This window comes from Apteryx rowi, unplaced genomic scaffold, assembly GCF_003343035.1.
Source record: "Apteryx rowi isolate R43461 unplaced genomic scaffold, aptRow1 scaffold_51, whole genome shotgun sequence".
NCBI lineage: Eukaryota > Metazoa > Chordata > Aves > Apterygiformes > Apterygidae > Apteryx > Apteryx rowi.
The window spans coordinates 177,905-199,931 of record NW_020450772.1 but is presented as its reverse complement, the minus strand read 5'-3'; the positions used below and the strand labels follow the sequence as shown (position 1 = coordinate 199,931).

Below are 22,027 nucleotides of genomic sequence, written 5' to 3'. Positions count from 1 at the left end.
CAAGTCAAGCCAGGACTACCGTGACTGGTGGAGAAATTGCTGCATCCTTTCAGGTCAATAATATAAATATTAATAGCTGAACTTCTGAAAACAATGATGTGGTGTGAATCTATAAATTCATGGCTCCATTATATGCAATATCTCATATATTGGTCTTACAAAGAAAGCAACAGCATCTACTATTATTTGCTCTTATTTTAAACAAACCTGTGGTTTATTAGGAGAGGAAACTAATTTCAAAGGCCAGATTAAAATATCGAGAGCTCTTAATTTTTTTAAGATCTTTTCATCAGAAAAGCTCAAACCACCACCACATATTCACATATGCATGTCAAGAATGTAATGGGTTCAACATGGTGCTTTTCCATCCTCTCCTTAGACTATCTTAGTGCTTAGACTATTAATGGAAAAACACAGATATTAGAGCAGAGTGAGGGTGAGCAAAACAATTATGTTAATTCAGGAAGATTACTGGCAGACTTCATTACTGGCAGACTGAAGTCATATACAGCAAAAAGGTTTGTGGGCATTCAGTATATATCTTTACAGCACCAAGCACTCTGGAGCCCATATTTGACTGAAGTTCTCAAGCACTTCTGCATCAAACAAGAATATGCCTTTGGATGATATACCCCAAATGGCTCCCTGCAAAAAAATAAAATCATCTTTACTGTATATATTATGTCTCTATGTTTTCAAGAGAAAAGTGAAAGGGGGTAAATTCAGCTACCACTTGCCCTAAGCTCATTTTAAGTAGTAGCGTATATGCAGTTCAATAGACTAGCACCACTTAGTTGTAACATATGAAAGGTGCTCTTAGGTATAGCCCGCTTACAAAGAGGTGGTTATTGAATGCTTGCTCTATTGTACTCAAACTACCATTATCACACTATCCTTATTTGCCATTTCCTCTCCTTTCCATCAATACTGATGAAATTGCTGTTACAAAAAATGCTAAATAAATTAAAACTCCAGTATTACAAGTAAAAATGTTCAAGTAGTTGCAAAAATGCTGGATGTCAAGTAGTCAGGAGCTTTCTGCTGCCTCGCATCATTTTGAACTGAATTAAAATCCAGGAGCCATATTCTGCCTTCAGCATTCTCCTTCTCATCAGTAGAGACTGGTTTGAAGACAGCAGGGCATTATGGGGAGAAGGTTCTGCTCCACTCAGGCCTACCTCAGCTCTGATTGAGGTCAACAACAACAGTATCGCAGAAGGCAGGGAGTCAATTCAGAGGGCAGCAGAACAACCCTAGCCCCAGTACGCTATGCTCCAAATACACAACACTCCAAAAACACAAAGGCTTTCGAAGGGAATGAAGAGGGACTTGAAGAATAATGGAGAAGCCAGCCACTGTGAGAAGAGCTAAAGAATGAACAGGCTTTTTCATAGTTAACTTTGTTGTTCTCTATGATATTTTCTCTTTGAGAACAAGTACTTTGCCCTTTTAAACTTATAGCACATGGCTTCCTTGGTTGAATAGAATGTTACGTATGAACCACGAGGCTGTATTCAAGGTTTAAATCAGTGCAGGTTATGATTTTTGCTTTGGAGAATTAGCAGATGTGATACAGTCATGACAGAATGAGGTTACTGCAGAAATGACTCATTGTTGAATAATCAAGTGTTTACTCCAGCAAAACTGCATGTAATCAGACTGCCACCGTTTTTCTGCTGTATTGTAAAGATGTAGCTTTTAAATGTCAGTGCATCAGGAAGAAAGGTTAGCTCCTTGGGTGGCTTAGATCTCTATTTTACACATGTGTTTAAAGGCAGGCAGTCTTCTAGTTCTCAATTGAGAAAAAAAAGCCATTGAGCACATCAATGGAGACATACATTAATGAAATAAGGAAGGGAAATTAGTTGAAGAGTAAAACCAAATCCTTTCTTGAAGTGCAACAAAGAAGTATTTCTGCAGGAAACCAGGAGGAAGAAAGAGCAATTGATGTTCTTCTGATTTTTTATATATCCTAATCTAGCATCTCTGCTGAAAATAATAATGTCATGATCTGAGAAATCTTGAGCCAATCATTTCTCTAGATAAAATTAATTTTTCTCAGACAACATTCTTCAGCCTGTTTTGATTTTGTGCTTTGTCTTGCATGAAGGAACAAATGCTCAGATATGTCCCATCTAACAAGAGGGGCCGAAATGAGATGGAGGGAATCACTAGCTGGAAGAGCATCTCACTGTTCTGAATATACAGGGAGCCCAAAGGTCTGTAAAGGTCCTAAAGTTCAGGTAAGGACATGAATCCAGACCAAAGAGACTTTGGTCTCTTTGAGGTCTTTCTCCTATACTCAGTATGTACATTGGGAGCGCTCCCAGTGCCTTATATGGCTATTGGTTTAGCCCTCTCCACCTTTTAAGGGCAGGAAAAGGGAGGTTGAGATCTAAATCCTGGATCATACCCAAGGGCTCTCCACTTTGTTTGTGAAGGTCTAGCACTAACGTGCAACAGAGGCACTGCCTTACAATAAAGAATAGATTATGCTCTCACTGGGAGGATAACCTCCCACAGGATAGAGAACAATTCACTCTGTAGAAGCATGAGGAAGAGTTCACTAACATCGGAGCTTCCAAAACGTTTTCAAAGCTTCAGCCTGCCATAGTAGATGCAGTTCTGAGAAACAGACATCACCATTTTACACATGCTCTAACGAAGGTGTCAAGCCATGATCTTGCTCTTAAGAGCTAAAGCTCATCATATTCAAAGAAGAAGTAGCTAGATTGATTATTAAGTTAAAGTTATGCGAAGCCATGTCAGAAAAGCAGAGACATAAATGAGACAAAGTAACAGAAGAATTTCAAAAGGTCTTGCTGTCGAGACAAAAACATAGCAGATTATGGCTGTTCTAGTTCATTCCTTACATAGTAGTTATTGTGCTGTTCTTCCATCATTGCAGGTGTTTAAATCACTTAACAGATCATTATAAAAAAGAAAAAGCCAACAGATCACTATAAAAAAGAAAAAGCCAAGCATTTTACTTGCCCGAAATATTCCAGGGTTAACCTCACTCATGTTCCAATGGAATTAAAGTGCCAGCTTTAAAAATCAAACCAACTGCATTTCTAAATCACTCCTTGTTGTATTGACCCTAGATTACATCAAAATCTTTATCAGATTCTCCCCTCTTCCTTCTAATAATACTGGATTATGTTGGGCTATGTTGGACAGTGCCGTTCCATAATGCTGTCAAGTGAAAATCAGGTCTCAGCTGTTCCTGTTTCCACAGTACTTGCTCCTGTATGTTCTGTGTACCAGATATTTAGTTTTGGAGCCAGAACATATTATTGCAAGGTCAGCTAAATTAGAAGAAGGAAGGTGTAATGCCCAAGCAGGACCTCATGCTGTGCCTGTGGATAGTGGAAACAGATAGGACTACATCAACCTCAGAAGCTGAAGTGCACTCACTGGCAAGCCCAGTAGCCCCCGTGGAAGAAGCACAGAGCAGCTCCAATGCTTTAGACCGTCTCCTAACTATCCTATGCCAGCTATGCTGTTTCTGAATGGCATATCATGCTACCATCCTAGCTGGTCATCTTTTGTACAGCTGTAGCCCAGAAATCGGGGTGAAAGTCAGTGCTTCCTATAACGACAGAATATGCAAGTCTCATGCGGTGTTTAACTCTGGCTGAAGCTATAGAAATCCTTGCTTCCAGCCAGCAGCATCTTCAGTTCAGTCCTCAAGATGGCAATGATAACGCAGCCAGCCTTGCAGCATTGCCTCCCCTGAGGGTTTGCTGGGGTGGGGATAAAAGGGAAGCCCTTCTGTGCCTTTTTACCAGTCCAAACCAAGGCAGTACAGTTAGTGATGAGGAGCAGTAGTTGAAATTCTACCCAGTAACTGAAATTTGAACCAGTGCTAGCTAACTAAAGAAGAATGAGTTGTCATTAATATGGGAAATTTACTGTTACAAGCAGGCAGCTTTAACTATGCATGGACATTGTAAATGTAGAGGCAGTGAATGGAAAGTAAATCAATCCTGGCTTCAGCACAGATAAGATCTCCAACTGTGTTTATATAGATTGTCCTCTGCACCACTCTACATATACGTGATTATGTTGCACAGTCGATGACCCTGAACAACCCTGTATCACCATATTCTCCTTGCAGGAGAATTAACCCTCTCCAGGAACAGAAAGACTCCAGGTCTGTACAGCAGGTAAGGGCACACTTGATCACTTCCCAGGCTGGAGCAGAAATGGTACGTGGCTCATCTTACCAGTTGCCACTAACCAGCGCAGCCCAATTAGCAAATGTTGCATATTCACAAGCACACTGTACACAACAAACCTGAAGAGTTAAACACACACATTTAGCATATTTCATTAGCGCACAGGAGGAACTTGTCTCTTACCAAACATTTTGTAAGCCACTAGAGGCTATGTTTCTTGACTAAACTCTTCCTTGCAAATTCTTACCAACATCTAGCAGCCATCCACATTAGTTACAGTTTTGAAGGAGAATGAATACACATTCTCCCCTAAAGCTCCCATTTTGATTATTAACCTGCTTGAGACAGGTTAACTAGGAGGACCTAATTCTGCACCCTTACAGTCTAGTCCCCATGTTCATCTGGAAGCTTTGCACCTTGGTAGCTAGAGGATTAGACCTCCTTGATGTGTATCTGCTGCTCGTGTCAGGAAAATTCATTTCAAACTCTCACAGAAGACAGCGCTCTCTGCATTAAGGATCTGTATCAGCATATAACCTTATTGATTGCACCATCTCCACTGAAGGCTATCCTCATCTCAGGAATCCTGTCAGCACTCCTGTAGAGAAACCCTATGAGGATGAAGTGGTGCTCAACATGGGTATGGGTGGCAGGGTCTCACCCTCAGGACGTAATTGTTTCATACCAGCTAGCCAAATATTTTAGTAGTTATAAAATGGTCCTGAAGTTGGACTGCTTATTCCTTTTCCAGTGAAGGCTGCATTAAACACAACATTCAGATGTGGCACCTTATGGAGCCAGGCCCTTAACGACAGCAGTGTTTTCTGTTTGGTCCATAGGGTTTTTTTGAATTGTTTATGTACTTACTAAGCTGAAGGACTGAAGCAAACAGGGCATATCAGGAAGTCCAGCAGCACATTAGTAATTTTGAAAGTGACATTTCTATTTCATGAAGGCTGTGGGCACCTGCTACTTAATGATATGAAACAGCACATGTGAAAACAAAGCAATAAATATATTGAAAAAATCATAATGTAACTGGAACCCTTCAACTAATCATCACCTATTCTTTCTGCAAAATTCTACTTAAACACAATTTGTATATACATTCACTGCAATAGAGTGGTCCGGTTCTCTGTTTTTTGTTTAATCTAAGACCATATCAAGAGAGATACTCTACACTGGGATTATTTACAGTTGTATTATCACCATTTCTATGTTCTAACTAAGTTTCAGACAAAAAACAACCAAATTTATTTTGGGTTTTTATTCTAGCAATTGTTCTTAGAAATCCCAAAGCAGGCAGACTGAAAAGATGCCTGTCTGGCTCAAAATCTGATAATTCATTTTTGTTTAGGTTAACTATGATCAAACATGGTATAATTTTCTATGGATAGTATCCTCATCCTCCTCAAAACAAACTATTCAGTGTTTAAAAAAGAAAAAACATTTGGGAGCAACCCTACAACAATGAAATGCAAGAACTTTTTTTCAAACCGCAATATATCTTTTTTTCCTAACTACATCAAATGCTGTTTTAAACTAACTCTGAGTATGAAAAATATCGTAACTGAGCACTTTATAAAGAAGACACTATAGTTTATGTCTCACACACACATTTAAAATAAATTTTTAAAAAGCTGTGTTGTTAATACCATCGCTTTGGAGCAGCGCTTCCCTGCCTTCCCCTGCTCCACGAAACCTTTGCTAGACACCTTTCCTCGGTGCCTCTCCACTCTTTTCTCTACTTACCCACACCCTCCATTTCCCAATTTTTAAATGGTCCTCATAGTGGGCACCATTTCTGCAAAAGGCAGAGAGGAAGCTTCCTACAAATGTTCTGGGAAGCCACAGACATCACTGAAGTTGTTCATGTGCTTTAAGTCAGGACCATCAGCACTGGGGACTGGGGTTCGAGAGAGGCCCATGAAATCTGATGAACACTGCCTTGAGTTATTAGCAAGAGTCCGTATCGTGACCATTTGTGGTGCTTGTGTTACCATTTTTGCATTTCACTTGGCTTTTTCAGAACTGTGCTAGCCGATGCTTTCTTGGTTGTCATACAGCTTTCGTTCTGGCTTTCGTTCTGAGGCCATCTTGGTTGTACAGAATACTCCACAAGGGAAATTTAAATTCATAAAAACCAGTTCTATTTCTTTTCTGTAGGCAATGATTTTAGACTTGAATACTATAACTAATCTCAAAAACTGTGTTTGAGTGGTAAGTAGAAATTAGATGTTTTACATATGAATACTTGCAGGTACCACTGTCTTCAACGGGAGTAGCAGGGACGCACTACCTCAAAAAAATTCCATCTGATAGTGGATTTTGCCATCTAACTTTAGGTGCTCACATTGAGAATTTTGGCCCTAACATTTGCTATTTTGGGTCCCATCCACCTGACAGAGTCCCTTTAAGCAGGAGCTTCCCCATAGCTGTGCCCTCTGATTCTGAGACGTTTAGGATGCTTTTCATATACTAGTTTCTGAAGGTCAGTGTAGACACATTTTAAGATACAGTGATAAGACAGTGTATGGAACTACTTGGCAGTATTTAGCTGGTACAGTTTCTTGTGGAAACAACAGAATTCCAAAACACACCACATTGAATGCTTATGGGTTATTACAAGCAAAACTCCCAAGACACCAGGAATTAAAAAGCGGAGTTCAACAAAGGAACACTGATATCGTTGGTTGATAAGAACAAAGTTGTGCCAAGTCTTCCCTCTTCGCTTTTTCAAGTGGAGAAATAAACTGGGAAAGGAAGTAGAAGGGGGAGAAAAAGACAGGCAACAAATGTTATTATAGAGTTAGCGTTGTGCTTATCTCACAGTGCGCGTGTGCTATCAGAGGATGGCAAACACCTGTAGCACATCCCTCCTGAAAGAGCATGACAGGTCTTGCACACAAATGCCTTCCTGGCTGCAACTGGGCTGCTCCTCCCTTCTTAAAAGGAGCACAGAGAGAGAACTGGGATGGAAAGCAGGGGAGACCTGGGCTCCAGATGCAGAAAGGGCAAGGGCTGCTGTTGATGCGAGTAACCACCCCCAACTGCAGCAACAGCTGCTGTCCCACAGGTTCCAACTCTTCCGCAGCAGGGAGCCAGCCGGCTTCTCCAGGGCTCCACTACCAGCATGGTGGTTAGCCTGGCTTGGGCCGTTTAACCACCCATGGTAGGCTGTTGCTGTAAGGAACTGCTTAATTTATCTGTGTTTATAGTCACCCCTGCATTGAGGGTGATCTTGTTCCTGTTTACATCAGTGACACTGGAGAAGCCATGCAGGCCTTTGTGGCAGCACTTGGACCCTTGATGTCAGTAGGATTGAAATATATACTCTGAGAGCTACTGCGAATAGATAAGTTATTGAGCCCAATACATAGGGTCCTTCCTGAAGCTAAACCCTCTAGGCAATACTACAGAAGGATCAAATGGACTAAAAAATAATTCAAGATCCAGAGCCTAAGTGCATTTAAATCTCACCAAACTCAAACTAACAAACTCCACAGTGGTGAGCCATGAGCTTGGGGTTGGGTGACACCCAAGCTTGTGATTAAATACCCCAAACCCAACCTAAGCCATGCCAAAGCTGCTATTTCTGTTTCTAAACCTGCCAAGACAGGTATCCAATATTTAAAACCAGTAGGAAAGAGTTAACTTTTGAGGAGAAATTATGAGCCATCTTGTCTGCTTTTTACCTTCTTGTTAGGATACACATTATGCTCAATGATGGATAAATACACAGCAGCCAATTCCACGGCTGTACATCTGTCTTCCCAGGCTGCTACACTAGGACTGCAGAGCAGAGGTCTGTCTTTCCCTTGAAGCCACTAACCTTGAGTACCCAGTTAATATAGTTAATTAATATCTAGCCATTTCCCATTCTTGCCATATCCGAGTTATGAAACCCTAGAATCATTCTGGGACGGTTTGGTGCCAGCATTCATTAGATTAATAAGCCACCACATGTATCTCAATCCATTAAGTCGTGTTTACAGGTGATTCTGTAAGCCTCCTTCACAGAAGTAACAGAGGAAAACGGAAACATGCTGAAGATGAGGCGTGTAATTTGAGAGCTGGGAATTAATTCAGCTTCACAATGTAGCCTCCTGGTGAATCTCTTCTGCGTTACTAGCTGTATCGCTCCACTCAGGAAACCTCTCCTTCAGGAGTTAATGCCACATTGCAGTTATGTCACATAGTAACAGTTGTTGCTAACACAGAAGTTACATAAATCAAATGTTCAGTTACTGTCATTATGAGATCCCTGGCTCACAACCAGCATGACTGCTATTATTCATTCATATGCTACCTTTGCTACAAACGTGCAGAATGAGATGATCCTTGGAAGCAAGAAATCAGCAAGACTTTGGGCCAGATTTTAATATTTAGGTACTCACGATGCAAAGGGATTTCTGGAAGTACCAACATCCCAAATTCCAGCTGATTTGGTAGGAATTAGCCACCTACGCACTTTAAAAAAATGTACTAGATGTCCATTTGCATGTGGGCCCTCACCCTCTTTTGAGTTAATTTTGAGGTAATTCAAGGACTACTGTTCTCACTGAAAAGCACTAGGATTTTTGCATTCGTTCTAATGAAAGGAGAATGTCTGAGACTGCATGAAAACATATATAAACATGAAAAAGGGGAGTCTTTAATCCTGGGAAAAGCTATGTAACATACTAATGTAAAACACATTAAATATCAACAAATTCTACCTATACAAGCGCCCAGGGAGTTTGCAGTAATTCTCACTATAACAGCATGACACTAGAAGGAGGTTCTTCACAAATTAATCAGTTGGAACATTTTAAACCTGTTTTGTTTTTTTTTTGTTTTTTCCTGTATTAGCACTTGGTAAGTCACAGAGCTACTTAGATCATAAATGAAAGAGAAAATAAATTACTCACTTATAATTATAATGAGAATGACTGCGCATACTACACCAAGGATGATCATCATCTATAAAAAGAAAGTTACAGGAAAAAAAGAAAAAAGTCAGCTTTCACATGATAGACATCAACCTCTAGTTTTTTTGCTTTTATTTGGTGGCCCATACATTCTGCTTTTACTTCTGGCAAAGACTCACTGTAATAGACTTTTCAGGACCCCACATTAGGTGTCAGTTTTAGACACCACTAACCGCCTGCAATGGACATAGCCTCTTGTCAAAGCTATCGAGTTCTTGCCCAACAGCTAAGATGCAGGAATAAACCTTGTAGGCATTTCCAGCAGTGAAGTAAAACAACTCCGGAGGTGTTTTAAGTGAATGCGTGTCCACTGGCTGGATCCACGCATGATCAGGTGCCACTTTATACCAGAGTAACTTGATCACTTTTGACTATGTGCCCATAGTCAAGGAGGAGGCAGTTGGAGGTGTTTGACGCCCAACTCCTTTTGGTGCTGGTTTTGTGTACTTGTGCTGTTGTTGAGAGAGGTAGCCCATGCTAGCCAGCACGGTTTCCAGCGTGTTAGCCTATACCTCAGTGTGAAGCCAAAGTCTGTTGCCACAGGAACAGATACATCAGAGCCAGCTGTGCACAAACACCTTCTAGCACTGAGCTATGTGGGGTAGAGGCACCCATGTGAGATATGCTGAAAGCTAGTGATGCCACTTGAGATGCTGCAGTCCAATTCACCTCACTAACCCAGTGAGAAAGGGAAGAAGGGAAAAAAAAACAGGGACGCATCAAAGCAAGGCCTTTGTTCCTTCCAACATATTTCTGGAGGACAAAGCCAGCCATTGGCTTGCAGATTTATTTCTCCCTCTTCTTCCAGAGGTTGAGAGCCAGAGGAAGGACAGGGGTTTCTCTCTTTGTCAGGGTAAAGCAGGGAGGGACAGTGAGAAAAGGAGAACAGAGGGTAGATTTGTAGGTGTAATGTAGTGTAGGTCACTGTGGTGCCCACAGTCAGCGTGGGTGAATCTAACTCAAAATCTGGATCCGTACGCCCAGCTTCTTCCACTGTTAGGGTCAAGCAACAACCAGGGAACAGCTAGGAGAGGCCCAGAGGCACTTGCTCAGTTGAGTCTCTAACTTAGATCCACTTCTTTTGGGAGTGTTTGCATACATAGTCTACCTATAATATTCTGCCTTGCTTTACATTTCATAGCACTGTGGATTGAAGAGACAAAGCAGGCAACAGACAGGCAGGGGAGAAATGCATGTGGCATCTTCCTCTGGGAACAGGTGATCTCACTTGGGTGGACATGAGGGGTCAAGCAACAGAGACAGTATTGAATGGAAGTGGCAACAAGGCTGAACTTTCAGCATAGTGTTCATGTGCTGGTGGTGCATGAACAGAAGGAAGCAAGGATATGGTGTCTTATATCAAGAAGAGGAGCTGAAGTTTCATGGCCCAAGAAAAGACAAATCCTGGAGGAGGTCTAAAAAAGCAAAAGATGATGGGGCTCCCTCTGCTTATGGGAAAACGATGAGGCTTTGAGGACAGCAGGGGAGAGATCTGGTCAGTTAAAGACCTGCTTTATCCTAATCTGTCCCTTCTCAAAAGACTCTCCCATTCCCTCACAGTGGTTGTGGAACCTCAAAATTTTTTGGTAGTTTACCCTCCTCATGAAAGAGCAAGAGGCTGATCATCTACCACAAGGAAAAAGCCTCTTTTCTGCCACTTCTAGTATTCATTACACCTGTCCTGGTTTTGTGGTTCAGAGAGAGAGCTGACATGAATCAAAAGGGCAAGTCCTATGTTCTTCCATCCCTGTCTGCAGACACTGAGTAAAGCATCAAAATTTGCATACAGATTTTATATACTGCACAAATGATCTGAGGAATAGGTTCTGGTAAAGATCAGAGCTGCTTGGCTTATTATCTGGCAGCTTAGAGGGCAGGACTTAGAGATCGCACACTACAAGCAAAGTCCCTCTAAATGCAAGTGAATGTAAAGTCTGTCATGAAGCAATTCTTAATAATACATCTTTATATTCTTTACCTTGCAATTTTTCCACCAGTATTTTCTCTTCAGTTTGGCTGCACTGGTTTCAAACTGTGAGGCACCTGCTTGCAACGCATCTGCCCGGTTGTCAAGCTCTGACAGCTTCTGGTCTCTTTCTAGTACCTTGTCCACGTTCATTCTCATGATGTCTACCACCTGCAAAGGCACAGCCCCACATTAGATCCCATTGCATGGTAAAGCTAAAGGTCACTATATGTTCGCGCTCTGCAATATCACATATCATACTGAAACCAGCCTTTTGCCATTATGGCAAATATCATGTGATGGCAATTACACAGACATTTCCTCAGTAAACATGTCTGGAAACAGACAGTGAGAACAAGATAAACATAGTTATAGTGGGCTCGAATGCCCTTACAGGTAAAAAATAAAGGGATGTTTTGATATACTCTAATTAATTTCATTAAAGACTTTGATTTCCTTTACCCTACAACTGGGTGCTTCACTACAAATACAGAAAACTGATGGAGAACATTTCCTCTACTACAGTTTGGTTGACATTTGTCCAGCCATTACTAAGAACAAGCCATTATTTCCTCATACATTTAATATAATTTCTTTACCTGAACTAGAGAAATTGGCTTGATAAAGACCACTCTAAAAGAAACTGCATGCATTTCCTGATGGAAGAATTTACTCATTCTGCAGATCTTTCTCAGACAAGATGACTTCCCAGCCCTAATCTGAAGTCCCACTTGAAAGTGAAGGAGGAGAAAACATCCTACCTGGAAAACTTCAGTCTGAAGGGCAGCAGGGAGCTCATGCCCCCCTCAATACAGAGCTTGAGTGAAAAAAAGTGTGCACAGCCAGGACAAAGTAGATAAGGCCCACTCATGCATATATTTTATACACTGTTAGAAGAAAATCCCTTCTAGCAAGCAAACGGTCCTAAACACCAAATTCATCACTAGCGTTAAGTGTGGGATGGCACACCAATATCAGTAAAGTTGTGTCCACTCAGGCTAGCAGTGAATATGGTTGATGGTCTGTTACTCTTTATACTCTGTACTAAGGAAGTCCATGTTATTTGTATTTAATATAATGTAACTATTACCTACAAAAGCCCAGAAATATAAAATATATATATATATCATATGACTACAGTGAGGTGAAACTGGTAGTGAAAGAATCTTTGGAAGGACTGGCCCAGGGTCAAATGCTGTTCCAAAACTCCAGATTTGTCTTTCATTTGTCCACCAAAATTAAACAGAATAAAATGTGTTTTGTTCAACCCAAATTTCTTACTTGCTTACTCAAACAAAAACCTTCCAAGCATTTCAATTCATATCAAATAACAAACCCTTTTGTTTTCATTTCTAAGCTGGTATTAAGCTAAATTTTGTCTCAGTACAGTGTTTCATATTGAAAATTTTAAACCATTTCAGCTTGAAAATGATGAAAAAATACCTACCCCTTCTCTCCTTTTTTGTCCAAAACTATTTATTGAATTTAACTCAAGTGCAGTGAACACTTTGTCCAGCTCAGACTGCATTTTTGTCCAATAAATACATTTTTGTCTAGCCGAAGACCAAGATCTGAGCATTAGAAAATAAGCTCCAGAATGCCTGGAGAACTCAAAGGGAAAAGCCAGCATGGATATATCTGAAACGCTGGTTTGAGAGGGCTCGTAGTCATTTCAATAAGGCCAGAAGTTGGCTCTTAAGCAAAGTCCCAATCATGTCGCTGTGTTTCGGCTTGGGTCTGGAGTGCCGTGCCTTGGCGCAGAACAGCAGCCAGAGAAAGGCAGCGCTGTGCCCTGGTGTTTGGTGCCACCTACAGATCACTTTCCCACAGGACACGAAACAAACCAGGAAAGATCTGGCAGGACGGTCAAAGCAGCATGTAACAGACCAAAAGCCCTAGGTGATGTAAACCAGCTTCATCCACGGGACTTCAGAGGCCTGAAAGCCCAGTAGCGTTTCCCTCCCTTGGCTATTCACTGTGAGTCAACGGTCGATCAGCCTTTCCCTATTAAGCACACATCTGCCAATCATGGGATATCCACTGAAAACCAACCTATAACAAACTCTGCTGCTCTCTCGAACTGGAGTGGAGAAAAACGTGGACCCTGATTATCGCCTGCATAAGCCTCAAAACCAAGAGCTTCTCGCTCTCTCCTCATAACGGGTAAGAGTTCCTGCCAAAACTACTCCATCCTGCTTCACAAAAAGACAAACTTGCATGTGCGTGAGCGATCACCGATCAGAACTACCGAGTGTGTTGTTCTGAAGGTCGCAAGTGTGAACGTCGGCGGGGGGTGCATCAGCCTCTCTGGGACCCATCTCCATTCATCTGCTTGAAGATCCCTATGCGTCTGACTTGCATCACTCCTTTTAAATAATAACTAGCAATTACTTTTAGCCTTCGAGGGGCAATTGCTTTGGCTGTAGCTCACACAAACAATTACAGCACCATCATGATGTAATACATTCAGGACAAGAAGTTTATTTCATTATTCTAACCCAAGACAGAAGCTGAAATGTAATATTACTTTCTGCACTGCAAAGACACTCCATTAACGTCAAGGACGTTACACTGATGTAAAAACGAGTGATAATAAGAGAACTGGGCCTAGACATTTCTGCACATGGATATTCCTGTGATCAGCTCCGAGTATCAGCAAAGGAAAGGCCAGGAAGGCCCTGTTTCACAGCTTCAGCAAAGAGAAGTTCTCAAAGAGACAAAGTAGCTCAATTTGACAGGTAAATTTAATTCATCTTAAGAAAGGAGTTTGAACTGGATGCTCTGAGGTCTTTTCTGATCCATGTAAAGCATACCTAGAGCATCTGAAACCAGAGGCCTTTACAGAAGAAGCATATGGCTGTTTTCCAGTGTGTATTTATTGAACTGGCATTAAAGAATCACACAAGCCCCAGGCACTTCCTCACGTGCAGTAAGCGATTAGTTACTTAAGTGTTTATAGGGGGTTAGCAAAGCTCTGTGCTTAACATCCAGCACACAAATCTGTGCAACAGGTCAGGTGTGCAGGGTCTCCACAGCTCCCTCACCGCTGGTGTGCCCAGGGACGGCAGCCACGAATGGCGGCACGCTCACTCATTCCCATTAACGTGGCAGTTAGACGGGTGTTAGCGTTACAGCCAGGGTGGCAGGAGTGGGGTAATCTGTATCTTAACTAGAATTTAAGAACCAAGAAGGAACAGGCACGTGCTCCTCCAAGACCATTCGGGGGGGGGGGGGGAATTCGTGGAAGGTACTGTTGTGAGATCATGTGCAAGTGCCTTTCTTTGGGGATAAGTATTGATGCTTAATCAACAGAGCTCTGACTAAAGAGCGCAGGGCTCACCTGTGCAACATTCATGGCTTCCATCTACCCGGGAGGGGCCTAGGGTCTGTCCCTGTGAAACAGCCTGTGAGATTAGCATCTGACCTTTAGGAACGCAGGAACACTTTATTTAGAAGAGCTCCTATGCTGGTCCCACTATGACATTTCCTCCTAACCTGACTGTCTAAGATGAATTCCAGAATCAGCACCAATATCCATATTTATTCTGCAAAAATGTTATTGGTACGAAGATGTTCATACTCAGAATATCTCTTGTACTATCTTGCCTCCAAATAAATGCCATCCTTTAGCAAACCTCATTTCCTAGACCCACTGCTTTCAGACAAGCAGGAGTTGCTGGATCATTAAGTGAAGTAAGCATCTTAAAGAAAAAAAAAATCACATCAGCACCCTTATGGTGAGCAACAAATTACCTGGAGCCACTTACCTCATCCACCTGGGCTTGTGTCTGCTGCAGCCGCTTGTTACTCGACACACTGGTAGCAGGAGGTAGCCCTGCAGCCCCAGCGCCGGTGGGACCTTGGGTAGGAGCTGGAGCAGACCTAGGCCAGAAAACAGAACATAACAAGTGACTGCAACCATCTTCACTTGTTCACCGTTCCTTTTCTGGAAAAAGTCAAAAGCGCGTATTTCTTAACAGGAGTTTCCCATTGTCTGACAGCCCATATTCTTCATGTCAGGATCACTACCCTTGTTCTAGAGACCTCTTCTGCCCCTTCCCTCCTAGCCTGCGTTATTTTTCACACTATTTCTTGATAAGACTATGTCAAACTCTTCCCCTCCCTTGTTGCCTCTTTCTCTCCAAACTGGAGCACTTCTTCCACCAGCAAGGCCTTCTGGTTTTGGATCCACCTGTAGGGCAGCAGTTTGGCTAATCACCAGGGAGGAAACAGCAAGCCAGTTCAGATTATCCACCCTAAATTAGGCAAGTGACCTAATAAATCACAGGCCTGACTAGCCTAGGAAGAAGGCTCTGCTCAAGGTGTTTTGTGTCGATGCTCAAGGTGTTTGATGTCGAGCCAGGGCTGCGACCTGCCTTTCTCCGCAGTGTGGTGAATGACACGCTCCTGGGCTCCTCAGTGTCAGGCTGGAAGCTAACCAAGTAAAGATAAACTAAAGGAGAGGAAGAAACGGAGGAGGAACTGGGGGCGAGAATCGCACGCAGCACGGGGTTAGTCATTTCAGGCACTCGGCAATACTTAACCACCCCACCAGAGATCACCGAGTGCTCCAGCAGAACAGCTGGCCTGGCTTAAACATCTGCCACGGCCCCCAGATGAATGTTTGCAGCAATGCTGTGAACAGAACCCAGGTCTCCTGAGCATCAGCTCTTTTCTTAAGCATCAGCACTGGCCTCCCCCATGTTGCTTTAAAATAACAAAAAGCAAAACAAAAAGACAAGTCCCTTAGGATGCAACAGCAGATCTGGCAGCGACTGAGCTAAGCAGGCAAGTGACCCTGCTGGCCTGGCAGTGTCTAGTGACTCCAGCCAGCAATTCTTCTCACCGCACTTCCAACCTGTGAAACCTTACTTTTTCTTTCAGGGGGACCCCTGTCACTTCTTCCTGCAGGGAAATAAAACCCTTCCTGAAACTGCAGAGGAAATCCCTAAGCATTTGAACTGAAAAATATCACAAATCCCACTCATGCATCACCACTGCCTTCCCACAGTGACAGACTGAGGGAACATAGTGTTTCTCTATGAATCATTCCCTTCCACATCCTGGGGTCTGATTAATGCTTCTGGAATTATGGCCCCCTTAATACATTGTCGAAGTGCTTGGAGGTACCTTAAAGTTAGTTCCCTAAAGGCTCCTTAAGCTGCAAAATCTTTTTTGACAGTATTGCCTGTGGGCTGAGATCCCTTCAGATAACTCTGACCCCCCCAACACTCCCTTTGATGGAGCAGCTGTTCGCAGATTGGGAGCACTGCTGCATCTTGCACTTCTTTTTGCAGGGAGGCAGGGTAAGAAAGTCATTATCAAGCTTCAGTTGAAAGAAAAGAACTTGAGCTGTACAAAAACACCGCTTATCCTTTGAGGACCTCACAGCCACTGTTAAAAACATAAAAGACCAGATGCTGGTGAGCCTACAAGAGAAGCACTCCGCTGAAGGGCCATGGGCCAGGACCCCAACAGCACTTATTCTGAGTTTACACTGTTGTCACAAAGGATCAAAATCTGACCGTCACATATCTTGGACTCAAATAATGCAAAACAAGATCTCCCTGGAGCATTAACAACTTCAAAAGGAGGTCCTAGTACAGCAACAGAGCTAAAATTGAAATTGGGAAATTTTCTTGCAGTCAGGGAAGTAAACAGACCTTTTTGCCATCGACACAAGCAGAACTTTATCTAGGGAAAGCGTGTCATGCTGTTTGCTAGTACAAGCGTAACGGAGAGCCCCTCTTGTACTGTGTACTGTCTGCATCCCAGAGGCTGCAGCAGGGAAACACATAGGAGGAAGGGTTACTAGTCACATATTTGGGCTAGTAAGCATAGTCTGTAAGGGCAGTGCTGTTCTTGCCCAAATCTGCGCGATCACTACAAAGTTCAGTGCTCTGTCATACACCTTTTCTGCCTGGTATTCTTCATTTTCTTCTGGCATTTCCTAAGTTGTCCTTAAAATGAATTGGCATAAAGTAGATGCTTCCCAGTTTGTTCTTTAAGGTGCTCTTCCAGTGTCCTTGCTGCCAGCTAATTTGGTTTCAACTGTATTTCCTGGGGCTGCTCTGCTCCCTGTGTAGGATGGTCTTACAGCTGCCCTGACCATCACTGCAGGAGTTAGTGTAACTGCCAAAGAGAGATGGCAATCTTTATGCTAAGGTACAGCGAGCTTATAATTAACGAACACATCTTAATTTAATACTTGCATAAAATCTAATATAACCATAACCAGAGCTGGGTGCTGCCTGCCGTCCAGACCTATTCTTTCCAAACCTCTTGTCTCTGGAGTCGTGCTCTCTTGACACGATGACAGCAGCTCATCGCTCACGGCCTTGCGGCTCAGCGCAAGGAGCTGCAGAGCCCTGCGAGCTGCAAGCAGAGGGGCCTTCACCAGAAAAGACACAGCACCCAGCACAGAGCACGAAGCAAAAAGCACAGGTTCCCAAACAGGCTTTAGGAAGCCAGTCCTCGAGCATTTGGCTTTAATACCACTTGCAGGTCTCTTCTTAACAAGACAGAAGCCCTCTCATGCCATCAGGCAGCATGCAATATTTGCAACAGGCAAAACAGGCACAACGATCCCACCCTTCCCTCCTCCCAGAGCACTTCAGACCAGGACCGAGGGTCCCCAAGCCCCTGGCTCAGGCCTGTCAGTATCTGAGCTCTGTAGAAAAAAGCTCAAATGGCTGGGCAGCAGGAGAAAGTAGTACCTCAGTGAGCTAACGTGGCTCTGGTCCAACACGGCCTCCACTTAGAGTTTGTCTTTGAACCTAAGCTTTCTCGTAAAGAAGGGAAGTGAGGGCCCTATGTCACTGGAAAGCGTCACTGTTCTCTGGGATATCTTAGGCTAAAATGTTAAAATAAAAGTCCAACCCACGTCTACATAATTCTTCTGTTATTACCTCTGTACTGCATCATATCAGCTTATGATTTCTGAGAAGCATGATTCAAAGGAACTTATGCAAAACATTAGCACAATGTTAGAGAGGCTTTCTTTTGAAATACATGCAGTGTCACAACCTTAAGTCCAGTTTCTCATGGGCTAGCATGATTTTTAGGAGCTATAAATGAATGCAAAATCCATGTAGAAGTTCCCTTAGCCAGCAGACCATGCTGGGTTTTTTTCAGGAAGAGGAAAAAAAGCTACAATTGATTCTGAGAATTTTCATCCCCGAGAGCAGGTCAAATTAATTTTGAAGGGGGAACAAAGCTACATTATTGCAGGCAAAAAAGGGTATAATTCCCTACCAAACTGATTTATTCTTCAATTGCTACCACTCAAAGCACTAGTGGCGTCAGAGCACTGGAGTACTTCGTGGGGGAGTGACAAGTGACAAAGACGATGCCATGTGCAGGGCGAGCGCACTTACTCCAGGACAACAGCAGCGCATGCATGGAGCCTAGGCGCTTAGGTCATCCTTTTTATAATATTAGTTACATCCTTGCTCCCCAGCACACCAGATTTTGCTTTTGTTAACACATGAGCAATCTCATTGATTAAAAACAGATGCTGGATCTGCATACGCGCACAGCCACCCCCGAGGAAACATTTGGGGATTGTTCCAGTGATTCAGCAGAACGGTCTCGGCTGACTCAGACGTCCTCAGTTCTGCTGGTTACCTGCTGGGCCTGAAGGTGGTAGGTCACCAGCATGACTAAGAGATTTCCCATCCCCCATGGCTCAGTGTCAAAAAAAAATTTTTTTTTTTTTAAAGCAATTTACCACTTAGCTCTAATGGTTAAATGGAGCTGTGACTCTAAGAGATTTGGAGACATCCAGTGTTACTGTCATTTCCATTTCCACTGGTTGAAGAAACATTAAGGACGAGCGTGTGCCTGATGTTTGGGAAGCTGCTTGATTTCTGCTCCTCTGCGTGAGCTAGGCAGGAGAAATTTCTCGCGTTAGCCAGGCTCGGAGAGGGAGCTGCCGACGCAGGCAGCGGGAGGCGTCAGGCCATCGCTGTGCCCGCACGAGAGGCGCTGCTGCAGTTTGCGTTCGGACCTCAGGAGCTGTTTTCAGCAATGTGCTTTATCCATCCAGAGTGCTTTTAAAGCTGCCAGCTGTGGGACCTGATCGCTTCAAAGTCTTTACCCTAACACCACTGCAGCGAGCTAGGGAGAAGCTGTTATCCCCGGACACGGCCGCAAACGGAGGCGCAGGGAGGAGGTTAGGGGACTCCCGCAGCGACGCGGGGAGCCCGGGGCACGGCGGGGCCCGGAGCCAGGCTGCTCCTCGCCACCCCCCGCTCCCTCTTTTCAGCGGCCGACTCCAAACCAAAGCTCACAAACTGTCTTCAAGAGCAGGAATTATCTTCTACCTCACAGGCTCAGCGAAGGGTGAGGGACATGCACAGCTAAAGGTTACAGCAGAGAGGAAAGTGCGAGCTGCATCAGACGGCTTTGGCTGGCATCAGCTGGCAAAGCCGGGGGGGCAGTGGAAACGCATCAGGAGAGCAGAAGGTTTGACTACGTGCCCCTCTAAGAAGCAAAACGAAGGAGGCAATTTTCTAAGAATCCCAGGCTAACTCCTCTTTCCTCAAACCCCTTCCCTGTTCTAATAAAATACAGGAAATTGCTCTGCTCCTCTCCCTCTCTATCTTTTTACTGTCTGGCTACCATGTTTCTATAGTAAATACCTATTACTATAACCAAACTTCAGCATATTTGAGATTCTGTTCCTGCATGGACTTTTCTGCTCAAGTGGGGTTTGATAGTCTGCAATCCCAAAGACATAACAACAAAAGCAACTGTCTGCATTTAATTGAAAAAAATTTTTTTTTTTTAAATCAGAGCACTTCCTTAGCACTGTGTTCTTGAGATTCAACCCTAAAACAATGATTAGAATTAGCTACAAGTGCAAATTCATACGCTATTTTAGTGGCTAAGGATGTCAGCAAAGATCCGGGACTTAACAGAAACTGTAGAAACAAACCACTCACAGCTTGTCCCTGGTGCATCATCTCTGGCTTCGGATGCACCTGAAAGCTTCCAGGCAGGGAGGATCACAAGGAAATAAAGGAGCTCTGCAGCACTGGGGCCTCTGCTGTTAGTTTTGAACTTGCTTTATTTGTTTGCATGCAGTAAGAGGTAAACAATTTTCCCACTGATAATTTGTGAGGGGGGACTTTTACTGTCAATATTTACAGTCTTCTGCTTCCTGGACAGATTTGTTAGTTCCCCATTTTACTTTAAGCAGCTTCTTCCAAAGGTGGGGTTTGGGGTTTTTTTATGCAGTAGGTAACTTTAACAGAAGAGTGAAAATTTGCCAACACAAGCACCAAAGCTCTTTAAACAAGCAGTTTGGCTACGTGCAGTTTGACACAGTCCTAACAAAATCCAGTCTAACCAAAAGAGCAGACTAAGATTACGTGCTAGCCTATTTATACACCAGCGCTCAGCGAAACTGGTACCTTTGATATCTAAACTCCTTGACGCTCTGGGCCTTCTGGACTTGTGGGCTTAAATGCACAAATTTAAGAGCAGTACAGGCCTAATACAGGTGCGTATGGACAATCGTGTCTCTGGGAATGTACAGATGTGTGTGTCTAGAAATCAGGAGACACTAACTATCCATCCCAACGCCTCCTCCCCACGTTTGCTTTCCCCATAGCCAGCTGGACAGTGTAAGACGGCAGGTCCTGCAACTCTTTCAAGACCACGCACTAATTCCATCAGGAGAGGTTCATAAAGATGACATCAGTTTTCTTCCAAATCAACAAAACCCAAAAGCGTCCTTCAGAATTAGGTGCCAGCCTTCTCACCGGTAGGCAGGCACGTTCGCTGCCGGTAAGGTTAGAGGACGCTTCGAAAGAAAAGCCCTGGCTGGAGAACACGACCTGCGTGCTTCTGAGACGGAGGCATTCCAGCAGGGGCTTTCTTCCCAGGTCAACCGCCCACTAATTTTACGTAAATCGGATTTTTATCTGATCTTCCCCCTTCCAGCTAACAACTAACCTATTTTTAGCAGGCTAAGTTTATTCTTGTTTTCTTTCAACTAATCACACTTTCACAAGGAAAAAAGCTACTCTGTGGGAGTAAAGAAGGTCACAGTATTATAAGCCTGGCTGGAGTGAACAGAGAGGCGTCACTGCTGGGTCAGCGGACCGCTGCGTACCTGGGGACGGGGGGTTTTCAGACTGGGAAGGTGCTTCCAGTGCTTCGAGACTTCACAGAGGGAGCAGAAGTAACTCCAGGAACAGCAGCCGGGCGTCCCTCGCTCCCAGGGAACAGGCCCTGCTTGACTGGAGACGCTGTTTCCGAACTCCGCTTGTCAGCGTTCCTTCCGAGACCTCCAACGTTCCACAAAATGGGACTATCGCCATTAAATGGCTACAGATGGTAACTTAGACCCATTCCAGCCTACGACTATGAATTTCAAAACGGTTCTCATGCTATCTGTAGTAATGAATTGGGTAGCAATGAGTAAGAGTGAATTGGTGGTACGAAAAATATCACATATAAAAGGAACTGGCATTCTGAGATGTCTTAATTTTGTGAAGAAAGTTCAGCTTTGAACATATTTCTGTTCCCAAATGTGATTTTCATGTACTATCAGCAATATTCCACAAGGACTCTTCCTTATTACAAAATATTTACTCTGATCATCAGCCAAAAAATAATATTCCACATTTAATGTCCTGGGAACACATTTAATTAAATATTCCCACCAGTTTATTATGACTGTATTGACCATCTGGTGTGCTAAATATGCACACAGAGGAAAAATAGAGGAACTTTAAGACATTGTTTTTTATTTGATCATCACTTATTATGCCAGTAATGACTGACTGATTTATCTTCTCCAGTGTCTTCTATTCAAGCCAAATGAGTATTACTTACAAGGCCCAAAGCACCTGAATTTTATATCAGGCCAATTAGTTCAGCTGAATGATTTTTGTGACAAA

The 22,027-nt window shown here is 43.3% G+C and overlaps 1 protein-coding gene across 1 annotated transcript; it reads right to left on the bottom strand.

Annotated features, from left to right (window-relative positions):
- Positions 1 to 9,083: 9,083 nt before the first annotated feature.
- On the bottom strand, positions 9,084 to 18,801 carry LOC112972934 (vesicle-associated membrane protein 2-like). The gene is made up of 6 exons (XM_026080175.1): positions 18,744 to 18,801; positions 17,397 to 17,492; positions 16,781 to 16,895; positions 14,885 to 14,999; positions 11,130 to 11,288; positions 9,084 to 9,143 (listed from the first exon to the last, which is right to left on the bottom strand). Exons 1-6 carry the CDS (start codon positions 18,799 to 18,801, stop codon positions 9,084 to 9,086), a joined length of 603 nt encoding a protein of 200 aa, XP_025935960.1.
- Positions 18,802 to 22,027: the final 3,226 nt, after the last annotated feature.